We start from the raw sequence: 22,052 nt of genomic DNA on the forward strand, positions 1-22,052 counted from the left end.
GAGGTGAGGATTTCTTACTAAGTGACGCAGAAGTATCAGCTTCTGATTTCAGGGCGAGGGGACTGGAAGTCGGTTTTCTGTCCATTTCACTGGGTGTCGCACGTTCCAAAGCGAGCAAAAAGAATGATGGTGAATTAAAAAAGAAAAACTTTGGGAAATGATCAGACTTGGAGACCCAAAAATCATAGTCCCAACCTGATTTACTCTAACCTTGTTACAGTGATCTCGACAATAAAACTAGTAATTCATACTTCGTGTCATCTAACCTGCCCAAATCGGACAAGGCTATGCACGAAAGATGCATGGTAAAAGATCTCATTGATGAATATATCAATGATTGATCCCAGAAGCTCAGCATATAGCCTTCTGACAGAGGTAGTACGAGGCAAACTGATAAAGTCCAAAGATTCAAAGTCGCAGCAGTAGGCAGCCATCGCACTGGCTAGTAAAACAGGAGCAATTGTGTAGAATCTCCAGGCCATATGTGTACAGGAACTCACTGCGAACATCAGCATACCTGAAGGTACCATGTGGTGATAAGATGATGAGATAATGACAATCAGCATCTCGCCAAGAGACCAGTGATGGGACCAGTGAGGAGGCAAGATAGCCTTCGATGTGACAGAAACCAGCCCAATAGCATGGAATACGTACGATGGTGCTTGATGCGAATGGACCATACCAAGGAAAGGATATAGGGCAAGGGAGATAGGAATAGGGTCCTTGCAGATGACATCACCAACATAAACAGAAACAACCATTGTATTCCCCGGCACCCTCTAAAGTGGAAGATGTACAGTGCCGAAGGTCTTACATCATTTGTGAAACAATTGAGTGCTTACATTGTTGTGCTATCAACTCGAAGTGAGCTCTGTTCCCTAGTCTTGTCTGATTTGATGATTTGTATAGCCGGGTGGCACGACGAAACATTTTGTGAGGTGGTGCTTGTGAGTTTGATGTGAGATGGAAAACTACAGCTGGAAACAGACATGGATGATGAATACATGCACTCGAAATGAGATGGCAGAGCTCACCAATACCCTTGACATCAAGCAGGTCAAATACGGGTGCACTACCGGGTGTGTGAATTCATCATACTCATAGGCAGCTATCTGCATCTGAGATGATGCATTTATCAAGGCGGTACTGAATTCCAAATTCGCTGGCATGAGGCTGAAGTCAATCCCATCCATCAGCATGATGTGCCAGGCCCCATGAACCAAATGGTCAGCGCCCGATGAAGAAAGAACATTTATGCGGTGTGCAAGGTGCCTGGTGCCTGAATGCATAACAATACTTTCAGTGTCCACATCAATCCAGGATAGGAAGCCCTATGAAGTATTGATTTGAACTAGTGCTGACCGAAAAAAAACTACCTCGCCTTGGGGAGAGTGGTTGAGTCTGACCCAGAATGATGATGGCCTATCGTTGTGACCAGGAAAGTGGGAAATGGCACTTCTATGAGCTCTTATCGCTGTGAACAACCTCGAAGATTTCTTTGGATTCCCGACAGCATAGAAGTGTATCGAATTTTGGCTTCATTCTAACTTGACAACACTAATAGTGGTAAAGCATGGAGAAAATATCGAAAAAATGCTGGATCAAAAATGTCATGTCAGATACAGTGTCATGAACACGGCATTGAGTGGAGACCTACCTCCTTCGAACGATGTCAGAAAATCCCAACAAGAGTGCATATGAAGCCGAGGGAAAAAATTCTGGACGGTGGTGGTAAGAGAAGAAGCCAACATGACCCCGGGTACCATCATCATCACTGCAACTGTGACCTTCCTTGTCGGTCTCTTTCCAACTTTCAGATGCCTATGCCTATGCCTATGCTAGCAGCATTGAATCATGGAGCCTTGTACTAGGAAAACATTGCTGCAAAACTTTGAGGAACTGTCAATGAACCAGAGGTATGTCTGCATCTATTATTCGGTCTAGCCTCCTGTAATGCATTGCTTTTTGTTGCTTTGCAGGCTTCTGTTCAACATGGTCACAATTCATGGTGCCTCCACCTTTCTTTGCATTCTTCTGGCTTCCTTCTCCTGATGTTTCAGTTATTCAATGTTGACCTGCATCTTGTGCATTCCGTGCAGACTGTTTAGAAGATATATGCGCCAATTTTTCCATGCAGAAAACTGTCTATCCTCAGCGAGTGATCTCTGGTGCTGAATGATGCTATCGAGATTGCTGTGACTGCATTAGCGCGGTGGCCAGAAGAAATTTGACTTGTTCGGAGGGTACAGAAGGACCGAAACGTCGCTGCGAGGTTCCGGTGTCGTGCAATCGTGGTATAATGGCCAGTTGTGGGAAGGATGTATATGGGCGAGCTTTGACGGTCTAGTCAATGGATGTCGCGTCAATGTCACTGGTAAGCCGCGTTCCACATTCACTGAGGGCATTTTCGATTTTTCAGTCCTCAAATGCTATCAACTCGGGCTTGCCGACCTCTTTTCTCTTGGATCTTTTAGGTATTACCAATGAAACCGATTTCAAACCTTTATTGTTCCCACAGCATGATTTGATCCACCAACTCTTGAAGCGGAGACTTTGAACCTGTCATTTGGTTCATCGACAAAAGGTATCAGAAAAATTCCCACCTCCAATAGCAGCATTGGTTACGTTCCTGTGCTTAAATCCAACAATGTGATGCTGAAAGGGTATTCAGTACATGGACCTGCAGCTGATTCACTACCAGTACTTTCATAGAATCATCTCGACTCCTTTGATTCATGAACAAACGGACTTGCCTTCGATATAATATGAATGGTGATCAAGTAATCCTGGTATATGCAAGACGCAAGATTGAGTAAAGTCACAATGCAAAATCAGTATATCAATGGAAGCGAGAACAAGGTAGCTTCTGCGTGCTGCAAGGCTTCTGAGAAGCTTAGTCCATAATTGTTCTTGAGACTTCCACCTGGTCAGTTTAATTATGTGGGGCCAAACTGTGCACCAAAGGCAGACTTCCTCGTGAGACGGAGTACTGAGCCACTGGCATACTGGACAGACTGAGTGCCTAGGATGAGGACAAGCACCTAAGACAGGAAGTTCAAGGAAGAGAGTTTAGACATGCATGGGTCGGCCGAGTAGCTAATATTGAGCTATCTCTTCTTTGATGTTGGTAAAGGAAGGGAAATAGTAGGAGAAAGAGGCCTGAGGATGCACTCAACGGAGACAAGTGGATCTTTGGAGTACAGTACCCACTCCCCGTATAGGGTCTTCTATTTCAAACCATGAAGTTCCAAAGCCCTGAGTGATAACCGGGACCAGTGAAATTTAGTTGAAAATAGACTTGACAGTATAGAAGGAGAGCTATCGAGATATCAGTTCAAGATGATGATTAGAGATCGATAAGGTTTTGTGCAACTGTTAAGGCCAATCAGATCTTTAAAGATCAAGGCGTAGGTTGTCTGAATAAATACTCAAACGATTTCTGTGTGTTTCTGTGACTTAACAAGGCAGTGTTTAGCTATGAAGAATAACTGAGCTCAGTGTTTTCTATAGTGAAGAGAAATGATCCGATAGCCTGAGATCAAGTAGGACTACTACCTCGTACTATTCAATAGTACATTACCGACTGCACCAAGTTAACGGTCAATGAAAAGTACGTCCTCAGTGATATGGGTGAAGTGCCATGAGTAGTGAGAGTATGTAAGGGGATGTGATACGAATCTAATTCTGAAGTCAATGAAGCCTCACCTCATTGTGGCAGCAGCTTGATAGGCACACCGCACTATGGCAGCACTGGTAAGTGCCCACCAAAGCTCATCCCTGATATCCACCCTGTGCCGACGGCGAAAACACCATTGTTGCCTTGGAGGAACAGGGGAGAATTCTGAGGTGGTGAATTAGAACACTGGAGTGGCGGTGAGACTCTGAAGGCTGAAGGAGGAAGAGAGTGTACTTACTTTACTGTCACTGTGGATGAGCAGCTCTAGTTTTGGATGGCATGTACACAAAACGAGACTTGAACATGCTGCAAGAGTAATATGAGGTTCGTGTCCCAGATGCTGCATAGTGTCATGAATGAGAAACCGTTAGCAAAGAATCATGGCTAGAATACGAAAGAGCTGTCGTTAGACGTGATCTATTTTAAGTCTCAATGTCATGAAAACAAAACCGGAAGCGTGCGCTTAAATACTCACGTATGTTTAGCCACCTCTTTGGTTCCAGTCAACGAGAGAGAGGCGCGAAGCACGCACCAAGCATCAGGCACCGAGAAGAGTAGATAAAAAAGTTTTCCTGACCCTTGGACAACGGATCTATCGGCACAAGCCCGTAATGGTGGTCTGTTCGATGACGCATAAAGCACTGTCGAAGGAAAAAAAAAGTTGATTAGTGGTCGACTTCTCAGCTACGACGACTACTGACACATACTTTCCGTCTCGGTGACATAAGTGCCATCAACGTTCGGAACAGGCAAAACTGCAAGTACTTGAGCTCAGCTGTCCCATGCTGATACTGGTCATACTGTGAAAAAACTATAAGACGGTGTGGCGTCAATTGAATGCCTTTACCGAATCGAAGAAACAGCACATAAACCTCATTGTTGCAGAACTGGCGATATCGACGTGCCGGAGTGTCCGGTGGCACTGGTTCTGTAAGGAAAATTTAATCGCTACGCGGTAGGCTCAAGCACAGGCCTCATAGGGTCTTCTCAGGGAGTAAACGCTCGTGTCTGACGATTTTTATAGTGTCACAGGCATAGCTTCATTTAGTATACCTCCCAGAAAACTAATCTTGATGGCAGTAACTCAGACATCGTATGTTTCATCTAGCAGACCCTGACATTATGAGGCTCGGGTTATGTAGCAGGAGCTAGTAAAACACTCACCCTAGGCTAGCGCTCTGAGTGAATTTGTACATATGGATAAGCCTTGCCAATTGTAGTCTTATTTCGTCATAGCAAAATGCTTCTCTATCACAGAGACTCAAGATTCCAGAGGCGTTTAGACAGCGACGGCATCCATGGCCGAGATTGGGATCGAGTGCAAAGCCGCATTAAAGGAAAAGATTCAGCCATTGTGGATTTGTGTATAATATAGCCATTAACTGAGGCGCTGAGCATTCAGTGACGAGAGACGGGGTTGCGATGGCACGGGTGGCAGAGAGGATGGACATCCAAGAGCAGTGGTATAAGATCTGTAGTACATGAATAATGAATTAATGATTGTTGATCAAAAAGGATTACTGACCAAAGGCACCAGGTATGAACTATCCAACGGCTGTACAACTTCTTCAGAGCGATGGTATGCTTAGCTGCCTCATCCACAAGTGAATGGTCCTTCCATTCGAATGCAGCACCGAGAACTGTAAGCAAGTGAGCAGGTATCAAAGGGCAAACCGCGTTCTTGCAGGGACTAAAGGTAGCATAGACTTGATATGTGTGAGCCGCCTTGGCAAGCAGGAGAAGACCAGGAAAAGTAAGCTCGGCAAGGTCCAGCTGTGGCTCGTTATACAGGAGCTGGAACAAAAGTTAGAGTGTCCTGGACAATTCAGGAAGAGGGTCGTCTTGATGGAGGTGAAATTGAGGGTGATGCCATGTAGCTGGAAGCGGATGCCAGTCGGACGAGTATATGGACGTGTCGGCATCTGGGTACGAGACTATTGGCAAATTAGACTCTGTCGATGTGACAGGTATGCTCACACCTGGACGAACTCATCGAGGTTGGTGGTCGCCAGATAGTGAAAGAACCAGCTATCAATCCAGTAGCAGCAGTTGCTGGGTCCCCGATTCTTTCCTTTTGTACGAAGAAACGGCAGCGGCAAGTTATGTCCTTTTTGTAAATCTGTGTGAACATGCTTGTTCAGAACGTTCAGGCTGAAATATAATACAGCTTGATTTAAATTAAACTGGAAATGTGGTGGTGCAAAAAGCTCACTCAGCAGCCGCGCTGCCAGCTCGCATTTTGCACAATCTAACATCTAATCCGAGCTGTGATATGCTATGCTTTTACTCTCCATTCGAATTTCTGTCCATCCCTGCATGTGCATTAGGTCTTGAAAATGAAAATATTCCCTACTGCATACATTGTACCATGTAAATCAAGTGGGAGGTGTTATAACGAGGTTGGGCAAAGGTAGAAAAGAATAGCTACGTTTGCCAGTACGTATGTCATGGTAAACGGCAAGAGAATGTAGGTAGAGAAATTTTCTATGTATATTATGTAATGGTCCAGCCATGTGCTATCGATCCCACAAGCTTGCTCACAATATCCAACAGGAGGCTGTTGCAATCGTGGCAAGTCCAAATCCTCAATCAATTTCATGAATTCAAAAATATCATACATGTAGATGGATGAAAGGTAGCTAAAGGTACACATGCGGCATGTAGCCGGCACCACAGCAACCCTCACCACCTGCATCCCACTCAGACATCGACACCACTCTGAATATCTTGCCTAACCCACATGCATTCGAAGGTAACTCTACTCCATTGTTATGGTTTATTCATTTTTCTTCGTTTTACTCAGCCTGATTACTCATATGCGATCACCACGGACAGTTTCTCACAGTACTATTATTAGCATAGCCAAGTGTATTTAAGTGATGCCTTAGCTGGGTTAAACCCCAGCTTTGGCTAAGGTTTAATCTACCCAACTCAAAGCTCCTTGTTTCACAACTATCTAAGTCCTCGATTGACTTCACACATCTCCTTTGACCTCTAAGAGCATCGTCCACCGAAGTGTGAGTGGCAATCCTTAGTTGATCTAAGTCGATTAAAGTTGGTTGTTGACATTTAGCCGAAGCTCGACCAACGTTGCCCAGCACCATGTCTGAGAATGAACACTGCCCAACCTTTTAAAGAACCATCTTCTCCAGCTAGACCGAAAGGTCACTAGGCTGCATCTAGACATTTGTCGGTGCCCATTGATCATCCAGGATCTAGCACATTATCCCTGCTCGACCAGAGAGGTCATTGCTTTGTGTTTATGAGGACAGTCTCATGACTGTTAGCATATTGCGAGTGGACCAATGGAGGAGCACAACAAAAACCTGTTACTATACCTTTACCTCGTGCAGCTGATCACAGCTATAGCAGTCTTCCTGCTGATTGTGACAAGCTCTGCACCGCCCGAATTCCCTACCGAAGTCAGCATTCACCTTTGGATGACTGATACCTATGAAACCGACTTATCCCTCATCATCGCCATCTTAATCACCCTTACTATCCTCATCGTCCGATCGCTCATATGCCACTTGCTGAACTGCTACCAACAATTGCAGTAGCTTTTGGATTACTTGCAGGGGTACTCCTAGCGCTCGCCATCAGGGCAGTCTATAGGTGCTGCACCCACACTCGCAGGGCGAGACTACCTTTCCATTATATTCTGCATTTCCCAATCCTGTACCCAACCATTCCTTATCCGCACATTCCAGTGCAACCCACAACTCACGATGGATGACCCATCATGCCCAGAGGAGAATCCTCAAGTTCCAGGGAGTCTTCCCCAACCCCAAGAGCAGCCTCTGTCGACATCACAGACGTACGAGGCATCAACATACTCGGTGACATCCACATCTCACCCCCAGGAGTCATTGACCTCCCTCCCGTTGGAGGAGAAGAAGGAGGGTCTTTGGACCAAGGCGAAGAAAGCGATGTCGATACTGAGTTCGAAGGGGATGAGCTCACAGACCTTGAAAGAATCCGCCTCAAAGACCTCCTCGACGGCCTCATCATGGAAAACGAAGGGGATGAGGATGATTCTGGAATCAGAGGGATCGACCGTGCCCCAGGAGGTTATTACGGTGGAAGCTGCTATGAGGAGGACGATGGAGTGCTTGGCCTTGGGGCCTCCGCCATGACTACCACCCGTCCAAGTGGAACAGACCCCTATGATGGTCGAATTGCGCCAGGTGGAGGCAGAGAAGCACGAGGAATCCCTGTGGCGTGGCGCCCAGCAACAAGTTGGGTCTTCACAGGGGAAGAAACTCCTGTGGCCAGGGTATCAGCCTGCACCTCAGGGCCTGAGGACACCCCCATCCAGAGGACCATTACCCTCCCTGCCAAAACAGAGGAGCGCATCTGGGACACCGTCGAGGCGTATTCCTCAGATGCTCACCCCGATCTATACACAAGAGACACCATTACCAGCAACGCCCAATGCACCGAGTATTCAGGAGACACGCCAGAAGGCGAGCAGATCCTCGATTGGTTTAGAAGAGGTCCCTCCCCCAGCGAATTCCCTGACATCCCCGCTTTCACACCATCAGTTGCACCACGGGCCTTTGTGGTCCCGCAGCCCATCAATCAAAGACCTTGGACCGACGAGTACAACACGCTCGTCCAGTCCAACTTCAACCTTTGAGCTGCCCAGCTCACCCCAGAAGGAGAGGCCCTCATGGACCAAGGAAGAACGGCAAGCGCATGCACACGAAATGCAGAGTGCCGTGCTGTACGAGACCTCCCCTTCAACCTCCCCCTTGAACCAGATGCCACCAATCGTGAGGCAAGCAGAAGATTCAGAACAGCAGAGCTTCGACTCTGAGAAGCCTCCCGAAGGGCCAGAGACGATCTGGAACATCACGACGAGATCCTTGAGGACTTCCTCTTTGAGACACTCAACGAGGACTGCTCGGATCTCGCTGAATATAACCGAGAACAGGTCCATCGGTCGAGGCGACAACGAGAGGCAGAAGGAGAGCAGCCATGGGCCCTTAGAGCCAGTCGACAGTGGACCGCCGAGGAGGTCGCCTGCTGGAATGCCAAACAGACTGCCTCTCAGCATAATAATGTGGGAGGTGATGAGGGACGTGAAGAGGGTACTCACTGAGCCAATCACAGTGGTGCTCCCAACCCTAAATCTACTCACCTGGGACAATTTGTATGAGTTGATGGCTGAAGACATGGTGGTAGACCCCCAGTGGCTGCTTATGGAGGCAGGAGAAGACTACCTCAACGCTCGACTCGATGGGGACGAATATTTACTAAGGAATATTGTGGAAGTCGATACTTGGCATCGAGCGGCCATTGTATGGAATATCTGCCATCCGGATTACCCAAAACAGGGATGTGCTGCATATCGACGACTGGCACCGATGCCCCACCCACTTAGTATATACAGTGCTGCAGGAGGAGGCACCGACCAAGGTTTCGAAGAAGACGAAGGGGCTGGACCCTCCAACCCCAACAAAGGAAAAGGGTCGACGGTACCACCACAACCTCCAAGAGTCCCGCCGCCACCACTACCACCTAACTATCCAGGTGGGTACCCACCGCCGGGGAACAACCCCCATCTTTGGTCGCTACCACGACCCCTGAATCCACCAGTACCGCCTGTACCGCCGTCACCACCGGACCCCATCCCACCATGGCAATTGGCGCCAGGAGCTGTAAACAACCTGTGGAACAACGTCAAACCTAAGCTAATTACACAGCCCAAATACTTTACCGGAGTATCCTCGGACATAACTCGCTTTCTCCACCATTGTGAGATGTATTTCCAGGTATTCCCTATGAACTATACGATGAACAACCAGGGGCAAAACCCTTACCGAATTACGTTCACCCAGTTGTACTTACGAGGAAAGGCGCAGGAATGGTGGACCGACCAATACTATCGATACCGAGATCCTCGAGGGCATTGGAGATTCCCGACGTGGAACGAATTCTCCATGGACCTTACCACTCAATTCCGCGAGGTCGCCGAACTAGTGATCTGGAAACAGGAGTGGAAGAAGGTCCGACAGTCAGATTTCAAGTCAGCTGTGGAGTTCTTCACGAAGTTCGAAAGGCTGGCTCACAAATGCGAGGAGTTCAGGAGACGAGAAGCAGATGTTCGAAGCAGTGGAAGCTGCTATATGCCCTACGGTCCGAAACACCATCATGCGTGGGGACAATGCTTGTCCCACAACATATGCCGAATGGAAGTGGCATGTCAAAAGAATCGATGCCAATTATCGATATAACATTGCCCAGGGACTGGGTAATAAGTCCTCCTCGAACCAAGGAAGTGGCTCGGGTCAAGGCAACCAAAATCAATCATCACAGAAGAGCGGAGGCCAGGGTTTGAGTGGCGATAAGAAGGACGCCACCGGAACCACCTATGGTGGAGCAGGGCAGCCAATGGAAATCGACAAGCTGTGGAGCGAGAAGTGATGCTTCAAGTGTGGAAATACTGGGTGGAGCCGGGACCATAAATGTCCAACGGACAAATTGAAATGGATCCCTGTCAACCTTCCCCCCCGCAAGAAGATTCCTGCTCAGCACCTTCATCAGCTACTCGCCAAGGCAGAGAAGGAGGAAAATGGAAAGGACACGAAGATCGAGGATGTCGAACAGGAAAAGTTGTCAAAAGGCGAGCCTGGTGTCGAAATAAGCAATTCGACGACGTCGGCCAAGGACTTAGTTTCATCTGGTGCATGCTCCTGTACTACTAGTCGGACTTATACCACATATGTAGGTACTCCGTATGAACAATATCACAATATTTTTGCCACGTTAACCGTAGAAGAAACTAAGGAAAAAGAATCGCGAAACGCCAACGGCATAGGAGGGGATTTCCACTGCTCCATGCAGCCTGCGTCCAGCACTGAACCCCTAGGGGCTGTCCGACCTCCGGAACCCCTGCTTGACCAAATGGGGGAAGTTCTGGAGACCCCAGCAAGCGCCTCAGGTCAAGTCCAGACTAGCACCAGACGTGGTAGTGGTCAACCCGGGAGGGAGAATCGGCCGACGACCCCGACTGATGGGCCTACCCCAATTGTTCCTCCAGTCAGATGCAGAAAAGCAGCTGAGGCCAGGAACCAAGGGGACCACCTACACTTAGTAGTGGCCTCATCCGCAAACAGTGCTGACCCCCTTGGGGAGCCAATATGTGTGCGTCCGCATAGGGTTACCGAGAGTACCGCCGGGGACAGGAAGGAGGATAAGTATGGATCAACAGTGGGGGTTACAATGCCGAGCACAAGCACCCTTGGCCAGGGTCGAACACAGGGCAGCGAGCCCTCCCCCACCGACTCGACAGAAGGTGACCAAGTGCTGCTGAGGGGCCCTCTTCGGCCTGGTGACCAACTGCCACCTCGAGGCAAGACCCATCCGGTTTCATTAGAGGAGGTCGAAGATGAGGAAGCCTACTTACGGTCCGACATCCTGATCATGACACCGAAGGGGAAGTCTCCTATGACCCCCGAACCTGAGTTGGCGCCTGAAGCCAAGAGGGCCATTCTTGATATGTACTATGAGCCCTTTGGCACGCACTGGACTCGTTGAGCCTTACGTCTCGCCAAGGACAAATCTGCCGTGTTCGCCACTCTGAAATGGTGGGTGCACCCTCATAGGGTTGGGGAAATAATGATCGAGCTGTGGGATTCACTCAAAGAACAGCTGGAGACAGCAAAGGAGTCGAGAGAGAGATGGGAATGGATGGAGGACTTGAAGAGGCTGCCCATGTACATAAGGGGACAGAAGGGGCAAAATGTATCCATTAATGTTCAACTAGAGATGCTGGACACTTGGGAGACACATGCGGTAAAAGCCTTAGTAGACAGCGGGGCCACCGGCAGTTCCATAGACCACACCTGGGCCCACAATCATGCTCTCAACCTCAAAAAGGTGGCCCGTCCTGTTCCAGTCTATAATGCCAACAGCACTAGGAACAAGGGAGGGGACATCACTGAGTATGCCAAGGTGCGATTATGGATTGGGGATCACGTGGAAAGGATCGAACTAGCTGTGGTAGACCTAGGCACCACACCCCTTTTCCTTGGGCATGATTGGCTACAGAGACATAATCCGCTGATCGATTGGGACACCGGGGCGGTTACTCTAGCCCACTGCACCTGTCGAAAAATCCCCTTTCACCTACCAGATGTGGATCCCTCAGCCCATTGGGATGAATATGAAGAAGGAGATACAATCTTGGTAATAGACTTTGAAGAAGCCTTCCATGTACAAGCCATGGGGACTAAGGCTAACGATCTAGCCACCCAGGCCAACGCAAAAAAGACCACCAAATCCTTTGAGGAAATCGTGCCGGAAGAATACCAAGACTTTAAGGACGTCTTCGACAAGGAGAGCTTCGATGAGCTTCTCCCTCGAAAACCCTGGGATCATGCCATTGAATTGATCCCTAATGCTAATGCTAATCTAGATTGTAAAGTCTACCCTCTTAATCTGGCAGAGCAGGAGGAGCTAGATAAATTCCTTGATGAAAACCTTTCTACTGGTCGTATTCAGCCGTCAAAGTCTCCCATGGCGTCGCCTTTCTTCTTCATCAAAAAGAAAGATGGAAAGCTTCACCCGGTGCAGGATTACCGAAAGTTAAACGAAATGACTATTAAAAATCGGTACCCTCTACCCCTTATCGGAGAACTCATGGATAGGCTGAAGAAGGCCAAGTACTTCACCAAGCTGGACATGAGATGGGGCTATAATAATGTCTGCATCAAACAGGGTGACGAATGGAAAGCGGCATTTCGTACCAACCGCGGACTTTATGAACCCCTGGTAATGTTCTTTGGACTCACAAACTCCCCCGCTACCTTCCAATGGATGATGAATGACATCTTTAAAGATCTCATCAATGCTGGGGAGGTGTCGGTATACCTCGACGACATTTTGATTGCGTCCAAGACCAAAGCCGAACACAAATGCATAGTATGAAAGGTGTTGGAGAGACTTCAAGCCCACAATCTTTTCCTCAAGGCTGAAAAGTGTGAGTTCGAAGTCAAAGAAACGGAATACTTAGGGGTAATCGTCAGTGAGGGGAAGATTCAAATGGACCCCGTGAAAGTCGCTGGACTACTGGAGTGGCCTATTCCTTGCAAGAAGCAGGAGCTGCAGTCCTTTTTGGGATTCTGCAATTTCTACCAGAGGTTTATATGTGACTACAGCAAACACGTTAAACCTCTAACCTCGCTCACAGGAAAGGCTGAATGGAAATGGGGGGAAGCCCAACAAAAAGTGTTTGAGAAGCTGAAAGAATTGTTTTGTGAAGATGTAGTGCTCGCAATACCGTTAGACGAGGGAAAGTTCCGAGTGGAAGCGGACTCCAGTGAAGGAGCGGTCGGAGCCGTGCTATCTCAATGGCAGGATGAGAAGTGGTGACCAGTGGCCTTTCTTTCCAAAGCCCTATCCGTCACTGAGCGCAACTATGAAATTTATGACAAGGAACTGTTGGCCATCATGATAGCCTTGGAAGAGTGGTGACAATACCTCATGGGGGCCAGGGAAGACTTCAAAATTTGGACAGATCATTCCAACCTGCAGTACTTCCACAAGCCGCAAAAGCTGAACCGCAGGCAAGCATGGTGGGTAACAGAGCTGGTGGAGTACCAATTTACGCTTCACCACAAACCCAGGGCCCAAAACCACAAAGTGGATCTATTGTCTAGACAAGCAGACCACGATCAAGGCAAGGAGGATAACTGGGATGTAACTGTCCTGAAGGCCGAACACTTTCAGGGCCTTGATCATGCCTACGCAGGAAGAGCTGCATGAAAAAATCAAGTTGGCCACTCACAACCCCCGTAAATGGGATCGAGGTATTTCAGACTCCCTTAACCATGAAAAGGGGGTCTCTCGAGACCAGGAGCTCCTTTGGTATGATGGGCGCATCTATGTCCCGATGGATCGACAGTTACAGGGAGAAATCATAGCCCTATGACATGACCACATAATGGCGGGGCACCCTGGTATAGAGAAAACCAAGGAACTCATTTTATGAGACTATTGGTGGCCTCGAATGCGCCGAGAGGTGGAGGCATATGTGAAGGGATGTGAAGTCTGCCAACGAACCAAAGCAGATCGCCGCCCAAAGAAAGCCCCTCTCCACCCGAACAAGGTCCCAACTAGGCCATGGACTCATGTCTCAGTTGACATGATCACCAAGCTCCCTAACTCGAAGGGGTATGACTCCATTCTCGTCATAGTCGACAGATTTTCCAAGACAATAATTCCGATCGCATGCACTGAGGAACTTACCTCCCTCGGTTTTGCCAAAATCCTACGAGATCACGTCTACGTGCCCTACAGGGTGATGCCCAAAAAGGTCATCTCAGATAGGGGAGCCATCTTTGTATCCAAGTTCATGAAGGAATTCTACAAACTTGTTCACCTCACTGGGAACCCTTCCACTGCTTATCATCCTCAAACAGATGGACAGATGGAACAGGTTAACCAGGAAATTGAAAAGTACCTCAGAATGTTCATGAACTATTGACAGGATGACTGGAGCGAATGGCTACCATTAGCTGCGTTCACTCACAACAATCGAAAGCATTCGGCAACTGGCTTTTCTCCCTATAAAGTGGTTTTTGGAAGGGACGGGCAAGTCATCAAGATGGCCCAATGCCCCGACGTCGTCCCAGCTGTCTCAAAGCTGGTCCAGGGTATACAAAAGGTGCAGGAAAAGGCAAAAGATTCTTTGGAGCAGGCAGCCGAATCAATGAAGAAGGCCTATGACAAGCATAAGGACAAAGCCGTTGAATACCAAGTTGGCGATAAGGTATGGTTGGATTCTACCAACCTAAACCTTCCTCATCCAACCAAGAAACTTGGAGATCACCGAGTAGGACCTTTCACCGTCATGGCCAAAAAAGGGGCCTCCGCCTATGAACTAAAACTTCCGGTGGGGTGGAAAATTCATAATCGATTCAACGAATCCCTCCTGACCCCATATCACGCTCCCGAATTCCCCAATCAACCATGTCCTGAAAGACCACCTCCAGAACTAATCGATGATGAGGAAGAATATGAGATTGAAGAAATCGTGGAACAGTGAGATAAAGTCATTGGTCGAGGACGAACTAGGTGCACAATAACCGAGTACCTGGTAAAGTGGAAAGGATACCCGGCAGAAGAAAACTCTTGGGTAAAAAGATCCAATATGGCCAATGCAGAAACGCTGGTCAACGAGTACGAGGCAAAAGTCCGGCGAATAAAAGGGAAGATTGAAAGGGCCGACGAGGGACTATCATACAACAGCGATACCCAACAAGACTCTTATCCCTCTTCCCCTTCTTCGCAATTAATTGACTTGGTAGCCTAAAATTGGCACCCGGCATTTAACCCAGAACTAGAAGCTGACTTCTTACAAAGCAAATGGCCCATGGTCACCACAGATGAAGCGGACGGAGTACCGATGGTGGAGGAAGAGGACACCGAGGAAGAGGTAAACCTCCAAAACCTCCAACGAATTCATGAAAACTGGAATGATGAGGACAAGGACAATGATATCCCATCATTCTACTCTGAATCCAAACACTCCACTTCAGACAGCAACGAGTGGGAGTCTGAGGACTCATTTGGGACAAACAAGTCTTAAGAGGGGGGTAATGTTACGGTTTATTCATTTTTCTTTGTTTTACTCAGCCTGATTACTCATATGCGATCACCACGGACAGTTTCTCACAGTACTATTATTAGCATAGCCAAGTGTATTTAAGTGACGCCTTAGCTGGGTTAAACCCCAGCTTCAGCTAAGGTTTAATCTACCCAACTCAAAGCTCCTTGTTTTGCGACTATCTAAGTCCTCGATTGACTTCACACATCTCCTTTGACCTCTAAGAGCATTGTCCACTGAAGTGCGAGTGGCGATCCTTAGTTGATCTAAGTCGATTAAAGTTGGTTGTTGACATCCATGCTCCCTGCATGCTAAAATGCTAGTCTTAGTTAAGTAGATCATCAGTAACGACCTATCGTCGCAGGTCAGGATCAACGACACCCCAGCCTGCATTACGACGAGACATGCTTGCTGTACCAACAGGGTGCCAGAGCGTGTCAGCTCCTTCATGAATGGCGGCTTCGGTAGTGTTCGACATGAACTCGAGGATGTATCCATCCCATGCAGGGGGCAGTGACAGATCTCTCAGACACGTTTATGGTGGCTTGCATGATAGTCAAGTCCTGGGGGTGCCCGAGGAGGTTGGGGTTGATGAGCGGAGGGTCGAGAGGGTTCGTGCTGTTAATGGTGATGTCTCCACCTGGTATGTCCCTTGTGAGATGAGAGGAAAAGAGGAAGGAGTTGAAACATACGTGCTAGAGAGCAGACTACTATCGCTAGTATCGTGAAGTAGTTGCCAGTGGGTGGGATGGGCTCTTGAGGGATACCATTCTATACTCGCCTTCAGTAATGGAATGCAATGAAAGCCGAGAGAATAGTTACTCGCTGAGAAAATCAGCTCAAAGTGTGCCATCTCATCGCCTGAACATGGCGCATCATCCAGCAGACCTTCAGGTACCCTCAAGAAACCTAACTGATTCCCTGAAGTACTCACGATATATCCTGTATGGTTTGCCTCCCATTCGGCGAGTGCCTCCTCTGGAACAGTCTCATTTTGCAAGTGAATGTTCTAGATGGTGTCCGTGCTATTGATGGTCCAAGCTAAAGCATACCTCGGGTGATCAGTGAGGTTCTTCCTGACATCAGGGAGATGCACAGTAGGAGTAATGCCAACAGAACTGAGTTTGTCAGCGTCGCCGATACCTGAGTAGAGAAGGATATGCGGTGTCCTGATAGATCCAGCGGAGAGAAGGATTTCTTTGGCAGGCGAAAGGGTATATATTATTTCTTGTGACAGATGTCAGATTTCGGTCAGAATAGTATAGAGAGTCATTGCCTACCTCCAGCATCTTGGGTAAATTCCACGGTATCGAAGGTCTTCACACCTTTAGTAGTGCAATTGGATTCGAGGATTCAGGTTGCATGGCTGTGGATGAGGATGTACAAGTTCGGCCTACTCAGGTATTTCAGTCCAGTTTCTGAGCTAATTTGAGTGCCATTGTGAACTGTCGATTGTTCCCAACCTGTAGAGCACGTAAAATCAAACTATGGCACGTTCTAGGGAGAATCAACACCTACCAATACCCAAATGGTAGCCAGAGTTATAATCTTCGTTGAAGGGGAATTTGTCTGGTAGATCTGCCATAGCCTGGATCATATGCGAGTCCATAGCCCGAGAGTATCCTGGAAGCGCAACAGAGAGAAGCCCGTCGAAACCATGATCCTCTGGGATAAACTCCCCAGTGATATTACGGTAGTCGATCGGAGTAGTAAATTGTTCCGACTATGCATATGATGAAATTAATTATGAACCGACAAGCTACGCGTAAAGCTGGACTGACCTTGAGAATATATGGTTCCAGCTCCACCCATCATATCAGGTTCTTGATCATTGTGTGCCTGCACAAATATCACTACAACAACAAACTGATTAGCAGGAAACAACATACTTGAGCAATACAAGACACAAAGTCAAATCGCGTTCTGGAACCGAACCTAAAAAGAAAAAGAATCATGCTAAAGGATGGCAGTGAAAGGAAAGAAAAGGAAAGGCATCTGCGAACACCATCAACAGTTCGTCGACCAATAGGGAGAAGTCGGAAAGACAGGGTTTTTTAGCCACAGCGGCAATCACTTTCAGCCACCCGGCATGCCAGCCGTAGCGTGCCGCATGCTCGCCAATCACCGCAAATTAGCTAAGCCAACCCGGAGTATAGCCCCTGTCCAGACAGTTTGGCACTACTCACGACCAGTTACGGCTTTCTATAACCCTCTGTCGTTTCCTCATTCTTCGGAAAGAATCGGGGAAGTTGGAAGTTGCCGGATTTGCAACACAGCCACTGAGACTGTCCTTTTTGTTCTTTCGTCTTTCTCGCGCAGTCGCCCACCTTTATTTGCATTTTCAGCAATCCAACGGCTTTTGGGAGGGGCTGGTGCTGTTACGCTCGATATCTCACTTCCTTTCTCTCCCTCTTGGCCTATCACTACGAAAATTCTGCGTTGTTCTGCTAATCGGATTGTTCGTCCTTTCATGGAGATTTGTCTCTCTCCGACGCATGAGCACCCGGGAATCAAAGATGCCTATATGCATCTTTCGATTAACTTACCAGTCGTCTCATCCAGGCCCCCCAGAAGGGCTGCCAAACTTGGTCGCGTAAATTCATGGAAATTAGACCTCCAATATTTGGGTAGTCTCTCGGGCAAAGCTCTTCGGCCGAGGCTGCCCATTAGGCTGCCAGGTCCACTTTCAAAATCGTCTTTTTTACCAACCTTTGCCAACTTCGGTGCTCTACGGAAGGATCGGGCGAGGGAGGAATTTTGTTTTATTAGTGGTAGGTGAGGAAATTTGGGAACAGGGAGTGACTTTCTGATGATTTTTGTCTCAGTTTCCACTATCTAAAGTATGGACCCTGTTCATTAGGGCTATCCCTGACCTTCCCACTCATGCCCGCTGCCCGAAATATGCTAGATTCGTACTGAGTTTGACAGCTTTTACCTTTTCTTTTGCGATCTCGATGTCCAAGAACTTTGTAGAAATTGACGTCGATGGTAAATGTTGGGGACTTTTTTTTATGGTGGGTCTTGTGCTATGTATCCGAAGACACTTCTTGCTGACTGTATTCCTTGGGCAGGTAGCTAATCTACAGGGAATAACCAGTGGATCAAGTATAGAGCGCCGCCTTGAACAACGATTGGAAATATATTTGAGAGAGTAAGCGTAGTTCTAATATTTATAATGCATTTTCACAGTACTAATTTGCTGGTCGAACGTACAGTTCCACAGAACTGCCGTAGCTTGAATGTCCTGAACGAATAGATCCATATGGCGTTGAACACAAGTAGTATTTCGACGGAGCTTAGCCTACATGCACCTTTGCACATCAGTACGGCATCGGAGCCGCAACGGTCTCCTTCGCAAAGGTGGTCGATGCGCCGCCCGGCGATATTCCGCTCATCGAAGTGACACTTAGAAAATCATTCTCTCAATTTTATTAAACCACCTTGGCCTGAATTTAGACTATAATCGCACCGTGACGAAAGCCATATCAATCGAATCTCACGACTGACATGTTCGACGTGTGTCGATCTTTCGAGCATTCAAAATCTACCTACCCTTCCCCCGCCCGCCCTTCTCCAGATTACTGCACTGCTCCCTAGGACGCGTGGTATCCCTCGACGCGTCAGTCACGGAGACATCCGACGATCGAGGAAAGATCGGGGAGTATAAAAGCAGCCATGGATCGGGAAATCCAACATTAGCAATCTTAATTCGGAACAGTCACCATGGTACTGTGCTCAGCACTTATACTCTCGTCCTTCTTGTTCTTTTTTTCTACTACGTCTCTATACGGGGCGTCCATCTCCACCACTGACATCGGTCTGTGGTGGAAAGGACTCTCTGTCATAGCAGACAAAATCGTCTGCGGCGTTCCCGGTGGAATCATGGATCTCAATTCGAGGTTGACCTCCCTCGAGGATAGCCTGTCTCGGATCGTTGATATCGACGTCGTTGAGCCAATCGTCGTCGAGAGTATGGTTCCTGTAGCAGCTTCCGAACCTTCCTCGACGCCTATTGATTCCCCGCCTAATGAAGATTTCGTCGAGCCTCGCTCAGTTCGTCTCGCGCCTATGGTCACACAGACTCCGTCAAACTCGAAGACATTCCCGGTGTTAACGCTCTTGGCGTTATTCTTCGTGGTCTGTGCCGTCGTGGTGGTTCTCAGCAGGGCGTTCAAGCCGTCCCAGCATCGTCCTGCATCTACTCCGGTGTACGTCCCAAGATCATCTCCGGTCCCTGGTTCCAGCGGACGAACATTGTTCTTTGCGCTCGTCTTCGCTGTCATGGTCGCCATTGCTCTTGGTCTCCTTCTCGTCCAGGATCTTCTCTCTGAGAATCATTCCGCGTCTGTCGACGGCCTCCGTGTTGCTGTGTTCACACACGTAGGAATGACGGGAGTCTATGTCCTGGTCTCTGCCGTGTTGGACATGCTGGAGAGACGTCTAGCAACTGAAGGAAGTGGTATTGGCCAAGGCGAGGCTGCCGCCGCAGAGGATACACTTGCAGGAAGACACGGAGAACGTGACATAGGCTCATTGTTGATTTCGGATGTTCAGGTGAGTGTCGTATATCATGATATAATCCACATTGATTCATTTTTCCTTCCAGACATCAACAGGCACGGTGTCGTTCCCATCTGGAAACCTTGGACACAGTAGTGCTAGCGCGGTCTACTCGTCAACAAAGTCTACCAATGATCTCGTCTTCAAAGCACCCGACACCCAGGTAAGCATCGCCATTTACCACTATTCAATATACCGACTAGTACTGTATGCGCAACAGATTACCTCTTCTGCCGGCGAGTCCAATTCGGATAAATCAGTATCAAGCTCGTATGCTACGGTCCCGGATCAGAATGCCGTGTCGGATATGATGGCTGGCGTGGAGTATAACGTTTCGGATTCTTTCGAATCGGCTATTCGTTCAATGGCTAGTCGAGAAGTGAGTACGCCAAACAACTATCCGACGGTCACTGACATTTCTGCTTTCAGGACTTGCAGGGAGAGGTATCCCTAGTTTCATTCCCAACCATCGGTTCTTTCATATGTCATACCCCCCAGCTGGATAAACTCCGCTCAGACCTTGCTGAGCTTGAAGAGGGCCTAGAGGTGAGCTTCGGATTGTTTCTATTGGTGAACGTGCTAATGCATAGCTTGTAGAATATGCCGCCCTTAACGTCCTTATTTTCGATGATGGATCTTCGGAAATTAGAGTCGACTAAGTTAAGCGTGCCTCCAGTTGTCAAGGAACCGACACGATGTACATCCTCATGCGATGACTCCTCCGCAATGAGTAAAGTGAGTCCTTACATACTATGGTCATATCCACAATTGCTCATTATCACATTCAGGATATTTGGGCAAAGGAATTTCTCCAGAAATATGTGTCTGATGAAAACCTCGATGACGACGCATATCTCGCTTTACTGTCCGCGCTTTTCACAAAGAGTGCTCTTGCGAAACACAAGCCTGGACTGTGTAAAGAACCGGTGAGCATAGTCAATTGGAAATTATTACCGGTCACTGATCTTGGGCCAATTTCGCAGTCGACGGGTGGAGTTGTTGAAGAAAACCCCCCGTACATCTCTTTGGGTCACGGTTGGCCTTCATGGATCAAGGTGAGTTCCGACTTGGAATATGATATCCACAAATTGTTCATTATCACATTTAGCACGTGTGGATTAAGGATTTTTTGTGCCGATTTGTATCGGATGAAATGCTCGCCAACGATGCTTATCTTGCCCTGAAGTCTGTGATCCCTGCAGAGGCTGCTGTTGAGGAACAAGAACCTGAGCCCGAGTTGCTTGAGGATTCGGTGAGAATCTTCACTTGATTAGTATGATGCAACTGCTGATGGGTGATATTGTCTAGGTCAAGTCCACGGTCCGCTCACTGGAGCGGCCGTCCAACCCGGTCTTAGGCACTCTATCCTCAAGCTCATCTGTTAATGATGATAGATTGAAGGACTCATTTAAGGTGCCGGCAGTCACGCCTTATCCTAAGCGTGTGCCTTCCCCATCTCGCATTCCATCCCCTGCTCGGCGAAAGGGGATACCGCCTATATCCCGGGGTCAGATATCTGGATCACCGTGCGGTGGTGGACCGACCTCCTCTCGCCCTCCACTATCGGCTGGGAGGAGGCAACGACTGGGAAAGGAAATTTCATCCACCCCTTCGTTGCGTCCCAACCAGCGAATCTTGAACCCATGCCGTTCCCCCCTCGGTGCGCCTATGATGCGCCAGTGGGATGAAAGCGGCCGCTCTATGCGTCGGGCACGCCCCTGCGTGAGTTTTCATTCGACTCGAATGTGTTTTCATCCTTCTAACTTTATTCCCAGCTGTCCCGTTCTAAATCTCCTTGATGAACCTACCACCATGATACACCAACGGGCGCTTAGAGATGACGAGGATATTGACTTTACAAACTATCAGTATCCTGTCGCAGCGTTGAATCTTAGGGATGATCAGCGGTGCATCGGGGTCGACGGGCTCTGGTGCATGCAGCTGGTCACCGGAGGAGGGCTGGTTCGCTGACGAGCTTATCAGTCCTTCCTCTATCCCTGGCATACGAGGAACCTTGGAGACGGTGTGGTCGACGGGCTATCACTGTTCTCTGAGGGCCTCGGAAGGATGGTTGGCTGCCGACGGGTAGTTGACTAGTCCTGTTCTGCCTTTCTCAACGCTTTGCGACGACAAACTATTACACCCTACGATATCCTCGTCGTCTCTTACGTTTCGTTGGTTCTCGGTTCTCATCCTCATCTT

At 48.3% G+C, this 22,052-nt stretch overlaps 2 protein-coding genes across 2 annotated transcripts; one reads left to right on the forward strand and one right to left on the reverse strand.

Annotated features, from left to right (window-relative positions):
• Positions 1-16,299: 16,299 nt before the first annotated feature.
• Positions 16,300-17,177, reverse strand: EV420DRAFT_1644124 (uncharacterized protein; the record flags this gene model as incomplete). Its single annotated transcript, XM_060477599.1, has 5 exons — positions 16,300-16,517; positions 16,571-16,615; positions 16,688-16,753; positions 16,809-17,013; positions 17,043-17,177. The coding sequence occupies 5 exons, from the start codon at positions 17,175-17,177 to the stop codon at positions 16,300-16,302; spliced, it is 669 nt and encodes a 222-aa protein (XP_060329681.1).
• A 1,455-nt stretch (positions 17,178-18,632) lies between these two features.
• On the forward strand, positions 18,633-21,918 carry EV420DRAFT_522691 (uncharacterized protein). The gene is made up of 10 exons (XM_060482467.1): positions 18,633-19,844; positions 19,897-20,013; positions 20,071-20,229; positions 20,280-20,396; positions 20,448-20,585; positions 20,639-20,776; positions 20,834-20,905; positions 20,959-21,102; positions 21,159-21,572; positions 21,626-21,918. The coding sequence occupies exons 1-10, from the start codon at positions 19,014-19,016 to the stop codon at positions 21,647-21,649; spliced, it is 2,154 nt and encodes a 717-aa protein (XP_060329682.1). The 5' UTR covers positions 18,633-19,013; the 3' UTR covers positions 21,650-21,918.
• Positions 21,919-22,052: the final 134 nt, after the last annotated feature.

Source organism: Desarmillaria tabescens, assembly GCF_030435595.1.
Source record: "Desarmillaria tabescens strain CCBAS 213 chromosome Unknown EV420scaffold_22, whole genome shotgun sequence".
Classification (NCBI taxonomy): Eukaryota; Fungi; Basidiomycota; class Agaricomycetes; order Agaricales; family Physalacriaceae; genus Desarmillaria; species Desarmillaria tabescens.

Bases quoted from the DNA above. Each gene is read 5' to 3' on its own strand.
- EV420DRAFT_522691 (XM_060482467.1), top strand. From the start codon at position 19,014: ATGGTACTGTGCTCAGCACTTATACTCTCGTCCTTCTTGTTCTTTTTT. The intron at 20,014-20,070 runs GTAAGCATCGCC...TATGCGCAACAG, and splicing joins TCAAAGCACCCGACACCCAG to ATTACCTCTTCTGCCGGCGA. The intron at 20,777-20,833 runs GTGAGCATAGTC...CCAATTTCGCAG, and splicing joins CTGGACTGTGTAAAGAACCG to TCGACGGGTGGAGTTGTTGA.